Below are 16,671 nucleotides of genomic sequence, written 5' to 3'. Positions count from 1 at the left end.
GCTCCATTCCACTAAATGAGATAGCTGAATCCCACTTTTATTCAAAATAAACTATTTATTTTGTTAATTCTGGAATGCCACAGTCTTCCTGAAAAAGCTTTTGCTTCTTGTGAATGCTGTTTTCAGTTTGCCTGTATGAAGCAGTGGATCTCTCAGAAATCAAGCTGTCCATAGGTTTTGTAGGACCTCAGCTCTGGTCCCTTCACCCCCCCACAGGCAACTGAGAACCTCTTGCTTTGTCCTTGGACCAGATGGTCCTTGCCATGACACAGTCCTGTTTGCAGGCCCTTTAAAAGAGCAGTAGTGACCACATGATTTATTAGCTGCTATAAATACACCTGAACATCTGCTTCCACAACCATTCCCACGGTCACACCACCACCAGGATTGACAACCCTTTGGGCAAGACTAATATATGGCTCCAGTGAGATTATGCTCTTCTGGGACACCTCCCTGAAGTGCCAGGTCCTCAAATACAAAGCCTATTTCCTAGTTAATGCCTACCCTAAAGGGAAAGATTTTCATACCTAAAATCACTAACATTCTTACCCTCTGAGCATTCTTTAATCAATCAGATCTGTCTAAAAAAAAACCTCACTTGACAGCAAGTAATGGCATCATCTGTTCTCCTGTATTTTTTATATCAATGTAGGAGAAATGAGGTCCATGAGAAAGGCTTATTCCCAACATTAGAGCTTCCTTAGTACATTCTTTCCTATGAATATCCTGGGACTACTTAAAGCTGCTTGAGAAATCCACCTGACTCCCACAGGGGTGGTTACTGCCTTTAGAATAGGCTGGAATCACTTCAATGCAGTATGGCTAGACCAGAGCACAGCAGACAGAAGTATCAGTTGCTGATTCCCAGGAAAGCCTGGGTAGCTATGCATTCATTCCTTGGTACATTCCTGTGTAAAACACTGAGGCTTTTATAGAAACTCTGCAGTCATTGGCAAAGTTGTCCCTGTTCTCAACAGGCTTTATCTCCTGTTTGGCTGACTTATAGTTAAAGATCCATTTCTTTCTAGACTGTACAGCCAGAAAGCAGGGTAGAGAGGATTTGAGGTAATAATTTCAAAGGTGTGCAAAAGCATTTCTTTGTCAGCGATTGAGTAAAATGACACGGTCTTCTTTCGTAGCTCCAGGAAAACTCCAACCTTCAGCGGTTTATCCTTGTGTAATAATGTTTCTTGATCCTTATGCCATGCTGACAGCTGTTTTTTAGCACCCAGCCATTCTACACACCAGGAATGCTCAGTTCTTCCCAATTTGTCCCTTTTACCAATCATTTCGTGAGCAACTCCAACAGCCCATCCATCACTGTCCTTGGTAATTACTTCCCAGTAGTGGCACCCAGTAGAGAAGCCCTGTGAACACATCACTTGGCTGATGCAGAATCTTTTGGGTGAATGTTCATAACTGGTCAGGTGGCTGGAAACCATCACTCTCCTGTTCTGGGCTGTGAGTGCCAAGTGCTTGTGTACTCTTGTGGGGTCAAAAGTCACATCATCTGCCCCTGGAAGACAGAAAGGAAAATATTCTCACCTGCAGGCAACAAGAAAGCAGGTGCATTCCTGCTCCAGAACAGAAATGAAAACAAATGATCATACAATAAACCTGAGTCAAAGTTCAAGAATCCTCAACCAAGCACTATCGACTGTATCCTGGGCATACTGAAACATATAACAGGCACAACTGGGTAAATATCCATGACAGACTCATATGCACTCCAGTGGGAAGGTGAAAGTACCTTGCACCCTACAAGATGGATTTTATTCCTAGCCACAATATTTTTTTTTAAATTACCTTTTTGTCAGTAATAAATGGGATGCTCACCTTAATAAAGCTTACAGTCATCTGTTCACTGAGACAAGTTCTTACATACTTTATCAGTATAAACATTTGTTTTCTGTGTTAAGCTACAGCTGTAGTACAGTGTGTTGACTGTAAAATGTTTCTGTCAAAATGATGCAGAACTCAAGTAACAACTGGAGTAATTACAGCTTAACAGCAAAGATCAGTGAGGTGCAGTAACTGCCGGTACACCAGCTCACACTGTAGCCAGCACAAGCTGCCACACAGCTTACACACCTCCATGAAACAGGTTTCTTATCTTTTTTTATCTTGCATCTGCAGCCAGGTACAGTGTTACATTATGTGTCAGTAACTGATTCATTCATGGCAACTCCATTGTGTTTCCATGCTTCAGTAAACAGCCACATTGCCTGCTGATGTTAGCAAGGACAGTTTTCTTCAGCAAATCCAGTCTCAGAGTGACCTGGATGTTGTTAAGAGTCCTGCTGGCCTGGATACTTACACTGAGAAAACTGCCTGGAAATGGTTGGTTCAGGACTTTCAGTTGCAGACTCTGGAGATGACGAGCAGACACTTGGCTCCTGATATGAGTCTGGAGGCTGCACTAAATACAAAAATAAGTGAAGTGTTAAGGCATTTCTTCAAAATGTACATGGGAAATATTTAAGCTTCTAAAGGAAAACACACCTTAAATAAACCCAGCTACTGGTTCAAGTACAAAACAAGGACTTGCTTTTTTTGATTGTATAAATTACAAAGGACGAATAAGCAAACATTTTTACCCAAAATTAACAAAACACTGTATGCTGCTGTGGTCAGAAGGGAGCTGTCAGAGGAGTGAGACGGGTAAAGCAGTTGGAGCATTCTATGCAGAAAAAGCAGTTTCTGTCTTAAAAACTTTTACAGTGTTCTTTATTTTTTTGCTATCATATGTTTCTTGTTTTATTTGCACATGCATTTCATAAGCACAAAGTAATTTTTTACTCTATTTGCTAGATCCACTGCCTCTAAGAAAAAGATTTCAAAATAAGGAAAACTCACCTGATGGGAGCTGCTGAGCATAATTCTCAAAGAGTAAAATTTCCAACTTTCTCTTAAGATCTTCTACAGCACTTCTGACAACATTAAGCTTCTCATCAAGTGTAATTTTATTAATTGTTGAAGGTGAGCCTTTGTACCTCTGCCTCTCAGGTAAGTTACTCTGATAATGACAAAAGGATCAAGGGGAAGATGTAAACAATAGCAGTTATTTCATCTCGCAGATCAGATTATAATGTAAAGTCCGAGTGGAAAAAGAGCAGTTATCTCTCCAAGAATCTTATTCTTTGCATCAAAAGCTTCCTTTATAGGATAGCTACCTGAGCAAACCAACCTGAAACCTTACAGAAAATAGGGAAGGATATTCTTATTAAAAAATTTTTAAAACTGTGTTTTCCCTAAGAAAACTGAGAATGCAACTAATTTTTCTTTCATATATATATATATATATATATTACAATTTTCTTTTCATATTTCATTCATATGAATACACAAACTTACTCTTTTTAAACTTCCTTCTTGTTCTAAAACCCAAACCAAAAGTTTCAAAATGTATGAGTGTGAGGAAAGGGCAAACCTAGTTTGCCTAAATTTAGAAATTGTGGAAATCTACATCTGAAGTTGTTCTCTTAGTCTGTGTGTACAGTCTGTAGGAGGAAACAGCCTTTTGGAGGCTGGATTAATCTTCTTTGCAGGCGGATATCTCAAGTAGGCAGATAACTCTGAAAGTGCCCATTCCTCCTCACTGCCTGTAACGGGACACTGGATCAGGTGAATTCCAGTGTGGGCACCTGTGCCTGCATCCTGGAATTCCAATTCTGTCTCATGGCACTGCCACACCCAGTGAGCCGCACTCTAAATTCCTGCTGGCTTACTTATATCACTTGGCACTGTTGTTTTCAACATCAAAATGGGCTCTACAGAATCTGAAGTGATTTAACTGCCTCTTTTGAGGGCCCTTGATATGTTTTCCCTGAGAAAGTTGTTACACAATATTTAATAACTCTGTAAGTTCTTTAACTTGCATCCCTATGTGTATATACAAAATCTGGAAAATAAGAAGATCGTGAAGGATCTCGACTTTAGATTTGACTGAGGACTGGATTTCAGCAGTGCAGTTCCCACTTCATTCCAGTTCACCAATATCCTTGGAAAAAAATTTAGTTCTGACTTGCATCCCCAGCCTGTGCCTCTTTTAGTACTTCTCTTCCTCTGAATTTCTCACTCCAAACTCTCCCTGCTAACAGCAATGTCCATGGATTGGCACCATTGTCTCCATGAGAATAGTGCAGTGGGGACCTCAAAGGCGCTCTGTACATATTCAGCTATCCCAGACATTGAGCTTGAGAGTTTCTATTCATATTCTGCCCTGCCACTTCATTTCATCACTTACAGTTTGGCCTTTGATGTCTGTGAGCTGGTGAATAGTCTCTTCAATTTTATGCTGAGCAGCTTTTTGCTCCTGTTCAATGAACATCAGTGTGTTTCTCTCCTGTCTTTCAACATATTCCTTCATGCAACAGAAATCTTTAGTAATCTGGCTTTTGATCTGAGATGTATATTCCTGAAAGGCAGAAAATATGGAGTTCATTGTGTGGTTAGGAAAGATGTATGCAATACGAGAAGCTACTGCCCCATCTAACATAATCTTTGACTGACCCCTGCAGACCAGAAGATTTTATTCAAAGGAATAAAATATATTTGACACTATCCTGCATTACCTGCAATGAGATTTGGGGCATGGTAAGAATCATGACTATTTTATGGCCAGTGGACTCTGCTTGACAACGCAGAAAGATCAATATTCCCTCTTATGATTTGTAATTTGCATCTGAGTGTACCAGAAACATTCAGGCTACTCCTGGAGTAAGCAGAAAAATGCAACCATGCACAACTCCAGTAGCCTTTGTGCCAGCCAAGACACAAATTAGTGCAGCTGATGCCATATATTCATTCTCATCAGTAAAACTAGAATTGTGACAGAAAAGAAGGAAACAAAAAGGCAGATTCCTGCTCTGGGCTGGAAGGCAACCCTGCAGTCAATCACATCTCCGAGGGTCCAGAACAGGGGAAACAGAAGGTAACTGCAGGTGATGAATGTACAGTGTGTACCTTTGTTTTATTGAGATCTTTCCTCAAAAGGTGGACGGTCTCTGCAGTTATTTCTTCTTGCTTGGAGCTCTCCCATATCTCTTCTTCCTTCAAAGTGATACATTGGACTATTTATCTATATAACCCTCAGAGAAAGCATGACTAGGTTAAGCAGCAGGATAATAAAATTCCCTACATCACTGACATTAGTTAAGCATTGGACTGGTTAAGGAGGTGCCTAAAAGACACAATTCTGAGCAGGAGTCATCACAATGAAGTCAACATGCAAGAGTCACCGATTAATTACATGTTCAACTAGAATTGTGAGCTTCAGCTCTTAGCTTGACTGAAGAAGATACATATGTGCTAAAATAATGAAGGTAAACAGATTTTTCTTATCTCCTCCTCTGGGAGTCGTTTTAAGCAGACCTAGATCATGAACCGGTCCCATTTTGTGCCATGACGCTGGGTGGAGCTGTGGCATTGTCTAATAGTGTTACGTGTCACCAGTCTCCAATGCAATGCTGATGCAATACGTAACACCCAGCACAAAGTCGTCACTTATTACTATTTTAAGTCAGCTGAATATGTACAGGTATTAGTTCTTCTAATTCAGCTATGCAGCTCTCAATGCATCAGACATTACCAATGAGGCCCAAACACTGCATTAGCTGAACCCATCTGCTCAATGTGTTACGGTGCCGTGGGATGGAACCCCGGGCTACACTGGAGATGCCATGGGATGGGAACCCGGGCTGTCCCGAGGGTGCCGCTGGGCGCTGTCCCACAGTGTCGCGGGCAGGAGTCCCTGGGAGTCAGGGGATATCGCCTCGGGATGTCACCCCGGAATGTCCCGGGGTGTCGCGGGGAGGAGCCCCGAGCTGTGGCGGGATAGAGCCCCGGGATGTCGGGGGGTGAAGCTCCCGGGTGTCGGGGGATGGAGCTCTGGGATGTCGGGGATGGAACCCCGTGCTGCCTCCGGCCGTACCTTGTCCCCAGGTCCCCGCCCCACCGAGCTCTGGTCGTTGCAGGCAGCAGCTCCATAGCGTTCCGCCCCATCCTGTGTTTCCAACTTCTCCTTCGGCTCCCGCGGGATGAGGCTGAGCAGCGCGGCCAGTTCGCGGTTGGGCCGCAGGTGGCGGAGCTCGAATCTGCGCCGGCAGAGCGGGCAGGCGGCGCGGGGCCGCCCCGCGCAGTACTGGAGGATGCAACCCCGGCAGAAGCTGTGGCCGCAGCCCGTGAGCCGCACCGGCTCCGCGAAGAACTGCAGGCAGCAGGAGCACTGCAGCTCCAGGACGCGCTGGAGCCGCTCGAACTCGATGACGGCGGCCATGGCCCAGCCCGGGGCGGAGCGGAGCGGCCGGAGAGTTTCGATTTCCCCGGGCGCCTCCTCCGGTGCCGAGAACGCCCCGGGCCGCGCCTGTTCTGCCCCGCTCTGTTCGTCTCACGTGCCTTGGTCCCCGGATTTGGGTTGCCGGTGGAAATGGACTGTGACGCAGAACTCTCCAAGGCTCGGCCTTGACTTTTATTGAATGTTCAAAAAAGTCTCCGTTATCTCCACTATTTCGTTTCCACCGTGAATTTCCCGATTTTGTAACAGTAAGAGATGCTGACATGAGCAGTCTGCTGAGCCAGCCGGGAGAGAAGTGGCACAGCACAGCACAATGCAGATCCTGTCTGACTGAAGCTCAGGCTACTGGAAGGACTGAACTGTTCTGAGGTCATCCCGAGCTACTCAGGTCATCTCAAAATAACAATTAACAAATGAAGAGTGACATTGTTCCTCGTACAAGTCAAAAGCTGCTTTCTGTTGATTTCAGGAGCTGCAGGATTAGGCTCTTCAACAGAATTGCTGAACCACCATGTGAGCTAGAATGAATGGGGTTGTGTGGGGAGAGAGCCTAGAACACAGGGAAGCTCATGGGAGCGTACCAACAAGTAAAACTACTGCAGATTGCTCAGAGCTGAATGATGAGCTGGCTGAGAAAAGCAGAATGACGATCCAACTCAAAACAATTCCTTTGCACTATTGGGGGGCGGGTGGGGAGAAAGAACCATTAGTGTCACTAATTCCTGCAAGTACTGGCACTTCTCATTTCTGCAAAAGAGAACTATTTCGAGTATCTCAAGACCAACTGGCAATTGTCAGCAAAAGGTGGAAGCCTCACCAGAAACTTGGTCTACAAGACTTCCTCTTGATTTGCAAACTAAGGCTATCTGGAAAGAAGAATTAAATGTGTGAATGATTCGCTGCTTGGTAAAACCAGATCTCAGATTTGGTCTTGAGGCATGGAAACACACAGTGCTCTGTGTCAGCCAGTGCAAGTCTCCATCAGTTCCTGCACACAGCAGTACCTGATCAGAAGGCTCCCCTCCAACACTGAACACCAGTCCTCCTTCATGGAGTGTTTTCAAGCAAGTCACTGAAGAAAACACTTCTAAAACTTGTTTCTGCCTTTCAGTATTCAGTTGAATCAAGCTCATTAAGCTTCATTTGTTCTTAGGTGAGAAAGGTCAGCGTATGTTCATCCTGTACCCTCAATGTGTTCACTGGGGCACTGCATGGGGTCGTGCTATGGAAAAAATTCACTGGATGTTGGATTTGCCACTCATATAAAAGCCAAAGAGTAGAGACTGTTGAAAGCAAGGTGCTAGGAGCATCTGTGTGATTCCTTTAGAGGAGTGATTCCATTACAGTATCCTCCACAACTTAAACCTGGCTTGTATTTTTTTAATTGTGCCAGAAATGTAGTGCCATAAGAGACATTCACCCCACTCTGTTGAAAACAACCCTGTCCCTGTGTGGCCAGAAGTTGCAGCCAGGTGGAATGTAGCAGCCTGACTGCTCCTCCCTGTGGACATCAGAGCTGGGTGATGACTCCGTTCAAGGCATCCATCCACTCCCTCTGCTTCCTGTCGTTCTCACAGAGAAACACAAACTCTCTGACTGGTGTGACCAGAGTGATCGCTGGTTTTGTCTTTTTCACACAGACTCTCTCGGGCAAATCATCTCGTACTTCATATCCCTCATCCCTCCTTCCGATGAAAACCTGGCCCTGTGCAAATGCATCCTGGAGAGAAGGAAGCAGAAGACAGCCATTAGTCGGTGGACAGTGGAGCTCCAGCAGACCAGACACTGCTCTATCCTTTCACATAGAACAGGATCGGGGGATGCATGGAGGGGAACTGATGACATGGACTGGTGACAGCAGCAGGGAACACACAAAGGGGTATTTTGCACTCACAGGCATTCTCAAAAAGAGGAGGCAGGGCCCCACCCTTACAGAGCTGGTTGGTGGGTGTTCAGACGGGGCAGGGAAGGACATTCCCATAGCTAAAGCTGTGCCGGATACTGGGGCTGTCAAGCCCCTGATACTGGAATATTGCGCATCTTGGCTAAGGTTACAGACACAGAGGCCCTAGTGCTGGGGGAGAGGGGGGCATGAACACCACAGGCAGTAGCAGTTACTTTTAAAAGACTTGGACCTTCCTCACAGCCTCTGTATGGGCCAGAGTTCCCAACCAGCTCAGCTTCAGAGACATCCACTGGCAAGGGAGATGGGCTCTTGAGGCTGGGCCCACTCCAGTTTGGCACAGCCACTGGAAAAGGTGGATGAGAACAGACCCTTCCTCCCCACCTGCTTCATGAAGGGGCTGTGGAACAAAGAACACTCCTCTTACCAGTGGATTTTTAAAGTATATCAGGTTCCTTTCTTGAGAATCCAAGCAGAACCAGCGTACCTTAAAGGCCTCCTTCTGCTGCGAGGAAATGGTAGAAATTCTTTAAAGACCAAGTCTCAAAGTGGAGTTTGTTCTATTCAAATGCCAGGACTGATTAAATGACTTGGAGCTGGAGTTCAGTTTCCTTCATCCTTGTAACTGGTAACAGGTGAGTGACTGCTGTGTGCAGCCCTCAGCTCTCTTCTCCCTGGGCTCAAACTACAGATTTACATTCAATGACAATCCTTTGGGCAGGGAAGTAATCAAACTAACAGGATTAAGGAAGTTGCATGAAATGGATTGAAAGCACTGCACAGAACAACCCCTGAGCCAGTGGTGATAGTGAAGAGAGTGTGCAATCAATTCCAATGAATCCAAAACAATCTGATCAGGGAGGCTGTCCCTAGAATTTTGGGTGTACAATACTAGTTGTTTTTTTTTAAGTGCTAATTCCATCAGCTACACTTATCTGACCATTCCTGAGCTATTAATTGCTCCATGCTGAACTGAAGAGGCCTCTTCTAGGGCTCACCTCAGTTTAAGCAGAATTTAGGCCTCAGGAGAAAAATATAAAATCTTTCATGCTCTGAGCACTGGCACAAGCTGGGCCAAAACCCAGCATATTCAATATCAGCACGGCACCACTGAACTTTATAATGGGACTTGGCTCATGGCTCACTCAAAGGAGAGCAAGGCACAGAAGTGGCTGTGTTCAAAAAAGACCTCAGATCTTTATCTCCTCCTTCAGCAGTGTCAAAAACCTCACTCTTCTGTTCCCAGAGTACTGGCCCAAACACTTCCTACAATAAAACAAACCAACCGATTGGCTTCACTGTAGAGAAATTTGCTCAAACGACACTTTGCTGCTTTAAGTAGATGTGACTTAAGTGCAACTGACTCTTAAGTGAAACAGAGAAGTAGGAGGGGTCAGCACGGAATGTTCTGCTGTGGCAGGAGCTGCAGTTAGCAGATACAGCAATCCATGTGGGGTTGTGTAACAGCACTTTCCATGTCCATTAACAGCTAATCCATCTTGCTTACTCTTCAAGGATTCTTCTTCCCGATCTTATTTTCCACACAAAATAAAACATGATCCCAAAGAGCATGACAGGCTTGAATATAATGTCTTCTATCAATCCAGGAAGCAGAGAGTCACTGAGCAAATCTTTTATGAGTCAGCATCATTGAACTACCAAATATTCTCTATCTGGAATGATCCTGTTTGTGTAATGCCAAGCATGCACTTACTTTTGGTCCTGTTTTCTTCATATAGCCTTCTCTGACAAAATTTCTTGTGATCCTGGGTATGAGCTAGAACACAAACACAAAAAAGTCTGTGTCTGTCCCAACTGAAACCAGGACAGGCTGCCTCATCCAAGATTGCACTTCTGTTCTGTTTCTGTCAAAGTTAATCACCATCAATTGCGGCTTTTGGGGTCTGGGGTTTTTTTGGCTGCTCGGTAAAAGGAAGTCTGAAGTAAGAAGGAACATAACATTTTTCACAGATTACACTTTATAAGGATCACATGGAGACTTTTAGGCCTTAAATGCTGACTAAGTTTTTTTGCATGTTATTCAGCGTGGCCTTTCCTTTTACCTCTTCTGTCCATTCCCTGGACCCAAGTGCTGCTTTTTGAGCACCTGACTCTCAGTAGTGAGAAAATGTTTTCCCATGCTATGTTTGCCTAGACTGCTTCAAACCCTGTTCAGCTCTCACCTCAGCCTCAGGGACATTTGGGAAGGTTGTTCTGAGATAATGGTAACGTGCAGCCCGAATAGCATTGAACCAGTCAACAATCTCCTGGAAAAACAGCAAACACAAATACAAAAATTAACAAGAAGCGTAAGAGCACTGCTTCTCCAAAATGCCCTTCTCCTTCCTTGTGACCTCTTTGTAAAGAGGTACTTTCTCCCCAAGGGGCAGAGAGAGTCAGTGATTTGTCCCAGACACCTGAAAAACACTGACCCTTGAAAATAATTTAAGAATGGCCCTCCTGGGAGGACCTAGACATGCTCAGCATGGACAATCACCCAAGTTTGTATACACTTTTACAGGCTTTTTCAGTTGATTCAGTTATGGGTTGTTTAAAAACCTCTGTACCTGGAAAGACATGAGAACTCTGTTGAAGGAAGAAACAGAAGTCTAACAATATCTACAGAGATATTTTTTAAAATTACATTATTAGCTTGGAAATAATATAGAACAATACTCTCTATGCATGTCAAGAATTTAACCATGAAATTATGTAAAACCAGAGGCAGTTACCTTACAGAGGTTTACATCCATGCACCACTTAAGAGTATCCAAAGGGTGAGATTGAATATATGCCCCAACAGAAAAGGAGCAAGATGCTACTGTTAGGAGTATCAAATTCTGCAACTTCCTATATTCTACAAGTCTTAGTGATGCCAAATAAAACCAGATCTTGTGGACACAGTAACTCTTCCAAAATACGGATCAAACATCTAAGCATCTTGATTCTGCTTACTCCGGAATCTCCATGATATTCACCTTTCCACTTTCGTGATAGACAAAAAGGTTCCTTGTTTGACCATCTGTGGTGTATGTGATCTGCAGCCCATGAATGTGTCCTATTTTGTCCACCTGGAACATTGCATTCAGAGATTCAACGCTGATAATGGCTTTTGGACCTTTGGACTGTGAAATAAAAGCATCACTGTATTAAAGTGCTCTCAGGGAATGTACTGCAGGACAGATCAGTGGTATGAGATGTAGATCCCTACTGAAGAGAAAGCAGACATCCTAAACTATCTGAATATTGGATATACCTGAAACATAAAGCCTTAATTACATGCAACATAAAACCACTTACAAAGATTCCTTGACAAATGCTGGGCCACTATTTAAGAGGGCTGGGTCTGCACGGCAAGGGATAGGTCTGTCTCCAGCCCTGTAGTTAGAGAACAATTAGCTACAGTATCTCACAGAAAGGAGACATGTTGAGGACCCTGCTGCAGGAGCTGATGAGAAGATATTTTGGTAATGTAAGAGGTGACAACCACCAGTGGATCTCTTCTTTGTCTTGCTATTCAACTGCCAGTATCCATTTCCTTTGTTCACTAAGCAAAAGGAGGCTGCAGGGTTGAGATAACGGATGAGGAAAAGAGCTACATCCAAAATTGTCCAATATACCACATATGTTAATGGGGAAACATGGACTCCTCTAAGCACAGGCTGGCTGCAAAACTAGAGACAAAGCTACTTGTTCTGGGTTTTGCCCACAAAGAGCAAGTTCTGAGGGTAGGTGTTGACCTGCTATCTATGGCCAGCTCTGGCTGAGGAACTCACTTCTTTGGTGAAGTACTTCATCACCCCTTCCCTTGCTGATAGGAGAAATTGCCTCTTCTGGAACTGTCTGCGTCCTTTCCGAAGTTTCCAGAGGCATCCTTCACGGCTGCCTGCAGACCAGACAGATAATTGTCAGGGAACGATAGCACAAGGGCGGGACTGTTTAGCTAAGGGTGATGTGGCACAGTTTCAAATCTCTTCTCCATCTGAGAATTTTCACCTCATAAGAAAAAATCAGTGGAGAACTAGAGAATGGTAAGATCTGAATATACCCATGCACTCATGTAAGTGCCTTTTCTTAGAGTTCCTTCTCAAAGCTAGACTCAATGCAGTGACTGCACATCCAGCAGTTCAAATGTGACAAGTCAACCTCAGAGATCTCCAAAGCTGCAAACAGAACATTGTGCTGTTGGCCTTGAGGCTGAGACCTCCCTGACAATCCTTTTACCTGCAGAACAAGGATCTTGGCAGACTTGGGTGTCAAGAAATTCCCCACGTTCATATTTAGCTCTAATCCACTGCTCTCTTAAAACCCTGAAAGAGGAAAACATGGATAAAGCTAATCTGTCTCTACTCTAGTTTCACCAGCCAGCCAGGGAGACCTGTAAGGGAAGCAGATGTAAAGGTCTGCAGCAGTGAATACACCACCAACTTACAAGCAGTCACAGGACTTGGGGATGTAATAGTATGGAGGCACCTTCGCCTCATATTTAGCTTTGGCCCAGAGATTCCCATGATTCTTCATAAACTGAAATACAAAATAAACTACAGTTAGGTGTGCCACTATAAATCAACACCATGTCAAGAACATAAAATGAGATGTGTATCAAAGGAAGCACTGCACTTTTGCTGAGTCTCACCATAACTCAGCGTGTACTTATATACATTTATAAATTCCCTTTAGCATTATAGTTTGCTATTTTTAGGTGGATGCACCTTTTTCAGTATTTACAGTTCTGAATCATGTGTGAAGAAATACAAAACTGTGGTTGTTGATGAAAAGAACAAAAGAAAATTAGGAGAAAATTTATGATCTCCCTATTCCTTCATCTCCTCCCAGATATTAACTGTGAATGTATTATTAACACAGTTCAACTGAACGATGAGAGGCTGAACCAATATTTAAGAAGAGTATGTTGCTTTCTGAATTGAACATACTACCTGGAAATACCTGTGAGCTTCTAAACCACAGTGAGAAGTTACTATGTATATAAAAATACACATCACAGACAGTTAGGAACATGGTCACCTATCAGTGTAATTTGCTTGAGCAGGTCATAAAAAACCCCCTGAAGTTACCCATGGAGTTAACTTGGCTCTGTGTAGCTCTGTTGCTCTGTCCATGGTGGATGGCACAGGAATTACATGGCAGAGGAGGTTATGAAATGTGGAGAATTACTGCTTTTGCCTCTGTACCTCTATTAAATTGCTCTCCCAAAAGTCAAGGCGAAGGGATTTGACTCTGCTGATTTCAGGAAGATTGCGATGAATTCCAGAGCAATTCAAACAAATGAATATTCCAAGTTTGTAAGAAGCCCACTCTGGATCTGGATAAAACCACAAAGAATTAATTAATACACAGGAAAAGGTACAGCCACTGGCAAGGGTGAAAAACCACATCTGATGCACAGCCCAGGCTTCATACCTTATAAATACCTCGAACCCCACCCCACTGTTATGGCTGTCACTTCACTGTGTTCAGGGGAACGACACCTGCTTTCCCCAGTGAACGATGGCCCCTGCATTTATACATTCTTTTACTGACTATTTGCTTTAAAATTAATGTGACTGTGCAGACAGGTGAGTGGTGATGGAAAAGCTCAGCTAATTATTAGGTCTGCATGAAAAGCTGCTGTTGCTGAATTACCAAGGGAAGGAAGGTGCCGAAAGTGTGCACTACAGAGAGTACAACAGAATACAGCGAGGACTCTGTCCGCTGCCCGTGAAGGCTCGTGCTCTTGCCTGCTGCTACATCCCCTGAAACAGCTTTGACAAGTGCATCCCTATAGGCATTGACTGCTCTGGGCAAGACCATTTCCTTGGATTGTGCCACCGTCCGCTTCTCCCTATCACACTAAGCAGAAGCTACTTGACGCCTTCTTCAGCTCCTGCTGGCTCCCGACTGACCCACCCGAACGCTCACTGGCGCCAGCACGGCGCGGGGTCTCCGGCGGGTTTTCCTTGGTGCCTTTCTCTGCCCCAACCCTTGCGCAGAGACATTCCCCGAGCTGGAAATCCAACCCACGCACCCTCCTCCTCCCACCTGCAGCCTCATGCCCTGTCCACAAATAACCCGGGGAAGCACCCGGTGCTGAGGCCGTTTCCTGCCCCCTGCTGCGGTCCCCTGGCCCCGCGGGACTCCCCGAGAGCCGTGTCCCGGCGCGGGCAGCGCCCCGGGACCGTCCCGCTGCCGCCCTGAGCGACACGGAGCGAGGGGCGCGGCCGGCCCCCCGCAGGGACCGAGCGGACACAGCTGCGTGCCGGGACGAGCAGCACCCAGACGGCACCACAGCCTGAGGAGGGGCCGGCCCCTCGTCACCGCCGCTGTTCGCTCGGAAGCGGGTCTGGAGGCCGAGGGGCGCGGGGCCCCGCCCGGCGGAGCTCCCTTACCTGGGTTTCCGCAGTCGGCGCAGCGATCGTTACCGGTCCCGGCCGCCCTCTGCAGCTCCAGCAGCAGCGCCTTGTTGTGGTCGCGGTCCATCGCCCCCGGTGCCCGGCGCGGAGTCTGCGGGAGGCTCGGCCCCGCCTGGAAATGAGGAACCGGAGCGGCCCCGGCGCCCGGGGCGCCCCGTCCCCTCTCGCGCCCCGGGCCGGGCAGGCGCTGCTGGGCCGCCTCCTACAGGCGGTTCGGGGGGTGCGGCTCCCCTGGCTCGGCCCGCGCCCCGCGGGCACCCGCCCGCCGACCCCGTCCTGTCCCGGTCCCCCGCCCGCGTCAGCTTTCCCGCAACGAGTCGGAAGTTCCTGCGCTGAAAGTTCATTACTAGGTGGCTTGGGCCCAGGAGGGCTCGTCCCCGCAGCTCCAAGTTTGTCTCAACCTCATCTCTCTAAAAAAATTAATTTACAAAGCTTGCTGGATAACAGAATAGCAGTCATGCCCCAGACATCGACCAAAGCACCGGTACCGCCGGGGCAGGTGAGTCCCGCTCTCCCAGCGCAGCTCTGCGCCGCTGCGAGTGCTCAGCACAGGCTCTGAGAGAGCTCGCCGACACCAAGTGGTGCCAGAAAAACGCTGCCCACATAGCTCAGCACAGAGACAGTACAGCATTTCAGTCCTACCGAAAATGTTCCTCTTTCATGATAAAGCAAATGCAACAAAGCCTGTGACTTAATATTCTGTTTATCTAAGACAAAAGACAAAGAAAAATTTGAGAAAAAGATTTTCAAGAAAGTTAATTCACTCAGAAAAAGATTAAGAGGTATTCAAGTATTTTTCTAGTTTCAGATTAAATTTAATTTGCATTGCTAATTTGCATTGCTATAGTGAAGTATAATACACAATGCTTCTTTAGTTAAGTTTATCTACAATCTTGTAAAAACACTGTAATTTTGTAGATGACTAAACACTACACTAGACATGTATTATCAATTCCAAATACTGAAACCTTTTTTCCATCTCTAGGTACTAAATAGTATTGTACCTTTTATTTATTTGTAAATATTGTGAAGTTACAAAATAAATAGCAGCAGAATATCTGAAAAGTTGTTCAACTACCTACATAGAATCTCTTTTCAGCATTTACCCTCTAGGAACTGTTGCATACTGGAATGTAAGCGTGGATTTAATTTTCCCCAGGGAATTTTCTTGCAAGCCATACACCAAACCTTTTTGCTAGCCTAATTTTTGTAGTGTCCTTACAACTCCTGTAGATAAAAGATGATTTTGTATGACATTTGGGAAGTGGTTATTTATATATATCTTTTACAAAGACTTGAGAAAGTCTTGCTCTTGAAGGGATCCTTCCCTCCTCCCACTTTTGTTCTGCAGTAGCATTAACACAGCCTAAGCCTTTGGCTCGTTCTTGCAACCATAACTGCTTTTTTCTCTATTATTCATGGGATGGTAGAACAATGTCACCCTCACTTATATTCTGGAAACTAATATTGGAATGACAATAAAAAGAAAGAAAACCTTGAAACTTGGTTGAGATTCCACCAAGAAGAACAAGGTTGTTGGTTTTGATTTTAAGTTGCTATACACCTACTAATAACTGCTGCTTAAATGGGGGAGAGTCATTGTGAAACTCCACGGTTGTTTTTACTTCTATTTTCAAGAGACAGAAGTTAGCTCAAGAGGCAGTAGACAAAAGACTAAGCAGGGCCCAAACTATGGCAGGAAAATATTTAGCTTCAAAAGTAGGCAAACTTCACAGTACTGGAATGGAGCTTGTGAAGCATTTCCTTCTAAGCAGAGTTAATCAGAACCAGCCCCAGCTCCCTTTTCCTCAAGCCTATCCCTCCTGGAAACTTGCTTTATTCTAGCCTATAAAAGATGCTCATACCTGATACACAAAAATCCAAAGGTGTTAATTTATCAGAATTCAAATAAATCATCACATGCAGATTATTTTTCATTCAGAATACCTTGAGTTAATTTCATGTGGTAAATATCTGATCAAGAAATGAAATACTTGAATTCCACCTTACCTTGTGGACACCACAGGAGATTCTGTAAATTTCTTAAGGCAGTTATTAAAAGC

The 16,671-nt window shown here is 45.0% G+C and overlaps 2 protein-coding genes across 3 annotated transcripts; both read right to left on the bottom strand.

Annotated features, from left to right (window-relative positions):
- Positions 1-769: 769 nt before the first annotated feature.
- Positions 770-6,277, bottom strand: RNF135 (ring finger protein 135; the record flags this gene model as incomplete). The annotated part of the gene is made up of 6 exons (XM_082293823.1): positions 770-1,516; positions 2,318-2,419; positions 2,857-3,016; positions 4,247-4,417; positions 4,966-5,052; positions 5,933-6,277. 6 exons carry the CDS (start codon positions 6,275-6,277, stop codon positions 981-983), a joined length of 1,401 nt encoding a protein of 466 aa, XP_082149949.1. The 3' UTR covers positions 770-980.
- Positions 6,278-7,701: 1,424 nt separating this feature from the next.
- Positions 7,702-14,756, bottom strand: ADAP2 (ArfGAP with dual PH domains 2). 2 transcript variants are annotated; one of them, XM_082293918.1, is made up of 10 exons: positions 14,585-14,756; positions 13,391-13,521; positions 12,631-12,722; positions 12,423-12,508; positions 11,975-12,084; positions 11,177-11,323; positions 10,382-10,465; positions 9,913-9,975; positions 8,626-8,703; positions 7,702-8,015 (listed from the first exon to the last, which is right to left on the bottom strand). In XM_082293918.1, the coding sequence occupies exons 1-10, from the start codon at positions 14,673-14,675 to the stop codon at positions 7,806-7,808; spliced, it is 1,092 nt and encodes a 363-aa protein (XP_082150044.1). In that variant the 5' UTR covers positions 14,676-14,756; the 3' UTR covers positions 7,702-7,805. The 2 variants fall into 2 exon arrangements, with proteins under 2 accessions (XP_082150044.1, XP_082150045.1); XM_082293919.1 differs by having other exon boundaries at positions 11,177-11,269.
- Between the last annotated feature and the right edge of the window lie 1,915 nt (positions 14,757-16,671).

This window comes from Coloeus monedula (assembly GCF_965178545.1).
Source record: "Coloeus monedula genome assembly, chromosome: 19".
NCBI classification, from domain to species: domain Eukaryota; kingdom Metazoa; phylum Chordata; class Aves; order Passeriformes; family Corvidae; genus Coloeus; species Coloeus monedula.
Note: the sequence above shows the minus strand (reverse complement) of the source record. Positions and strands in the feature narration are given on the sequence as shown.

Excerpts from the sequence above, each read along its gene's own strand:
- ADAP2 (XM_082293918.1), bottom strand. The coding sequence starts at position 14,675 with ATGGACCGCGACCACAACAAGGCGCTGCTGCTGGAGCTGCAGAGGGCG. Across the intron at positions 12,723-13,390 it reads GGGAGAGCAATTTAATAGAG|TTTATGAAGAATCATGGGAA; the intron begins GTACAGAGGCAA and ends TTTGTATTTCAG. Across the intron at positions 12,085-12,422 it reads CCAAGATCCTTGTTCTGCAG|GCAGCCGTGAAGGATGCCTC; the intron begins GTAAAAGGATTG and ends TCTGGTCTGCAG.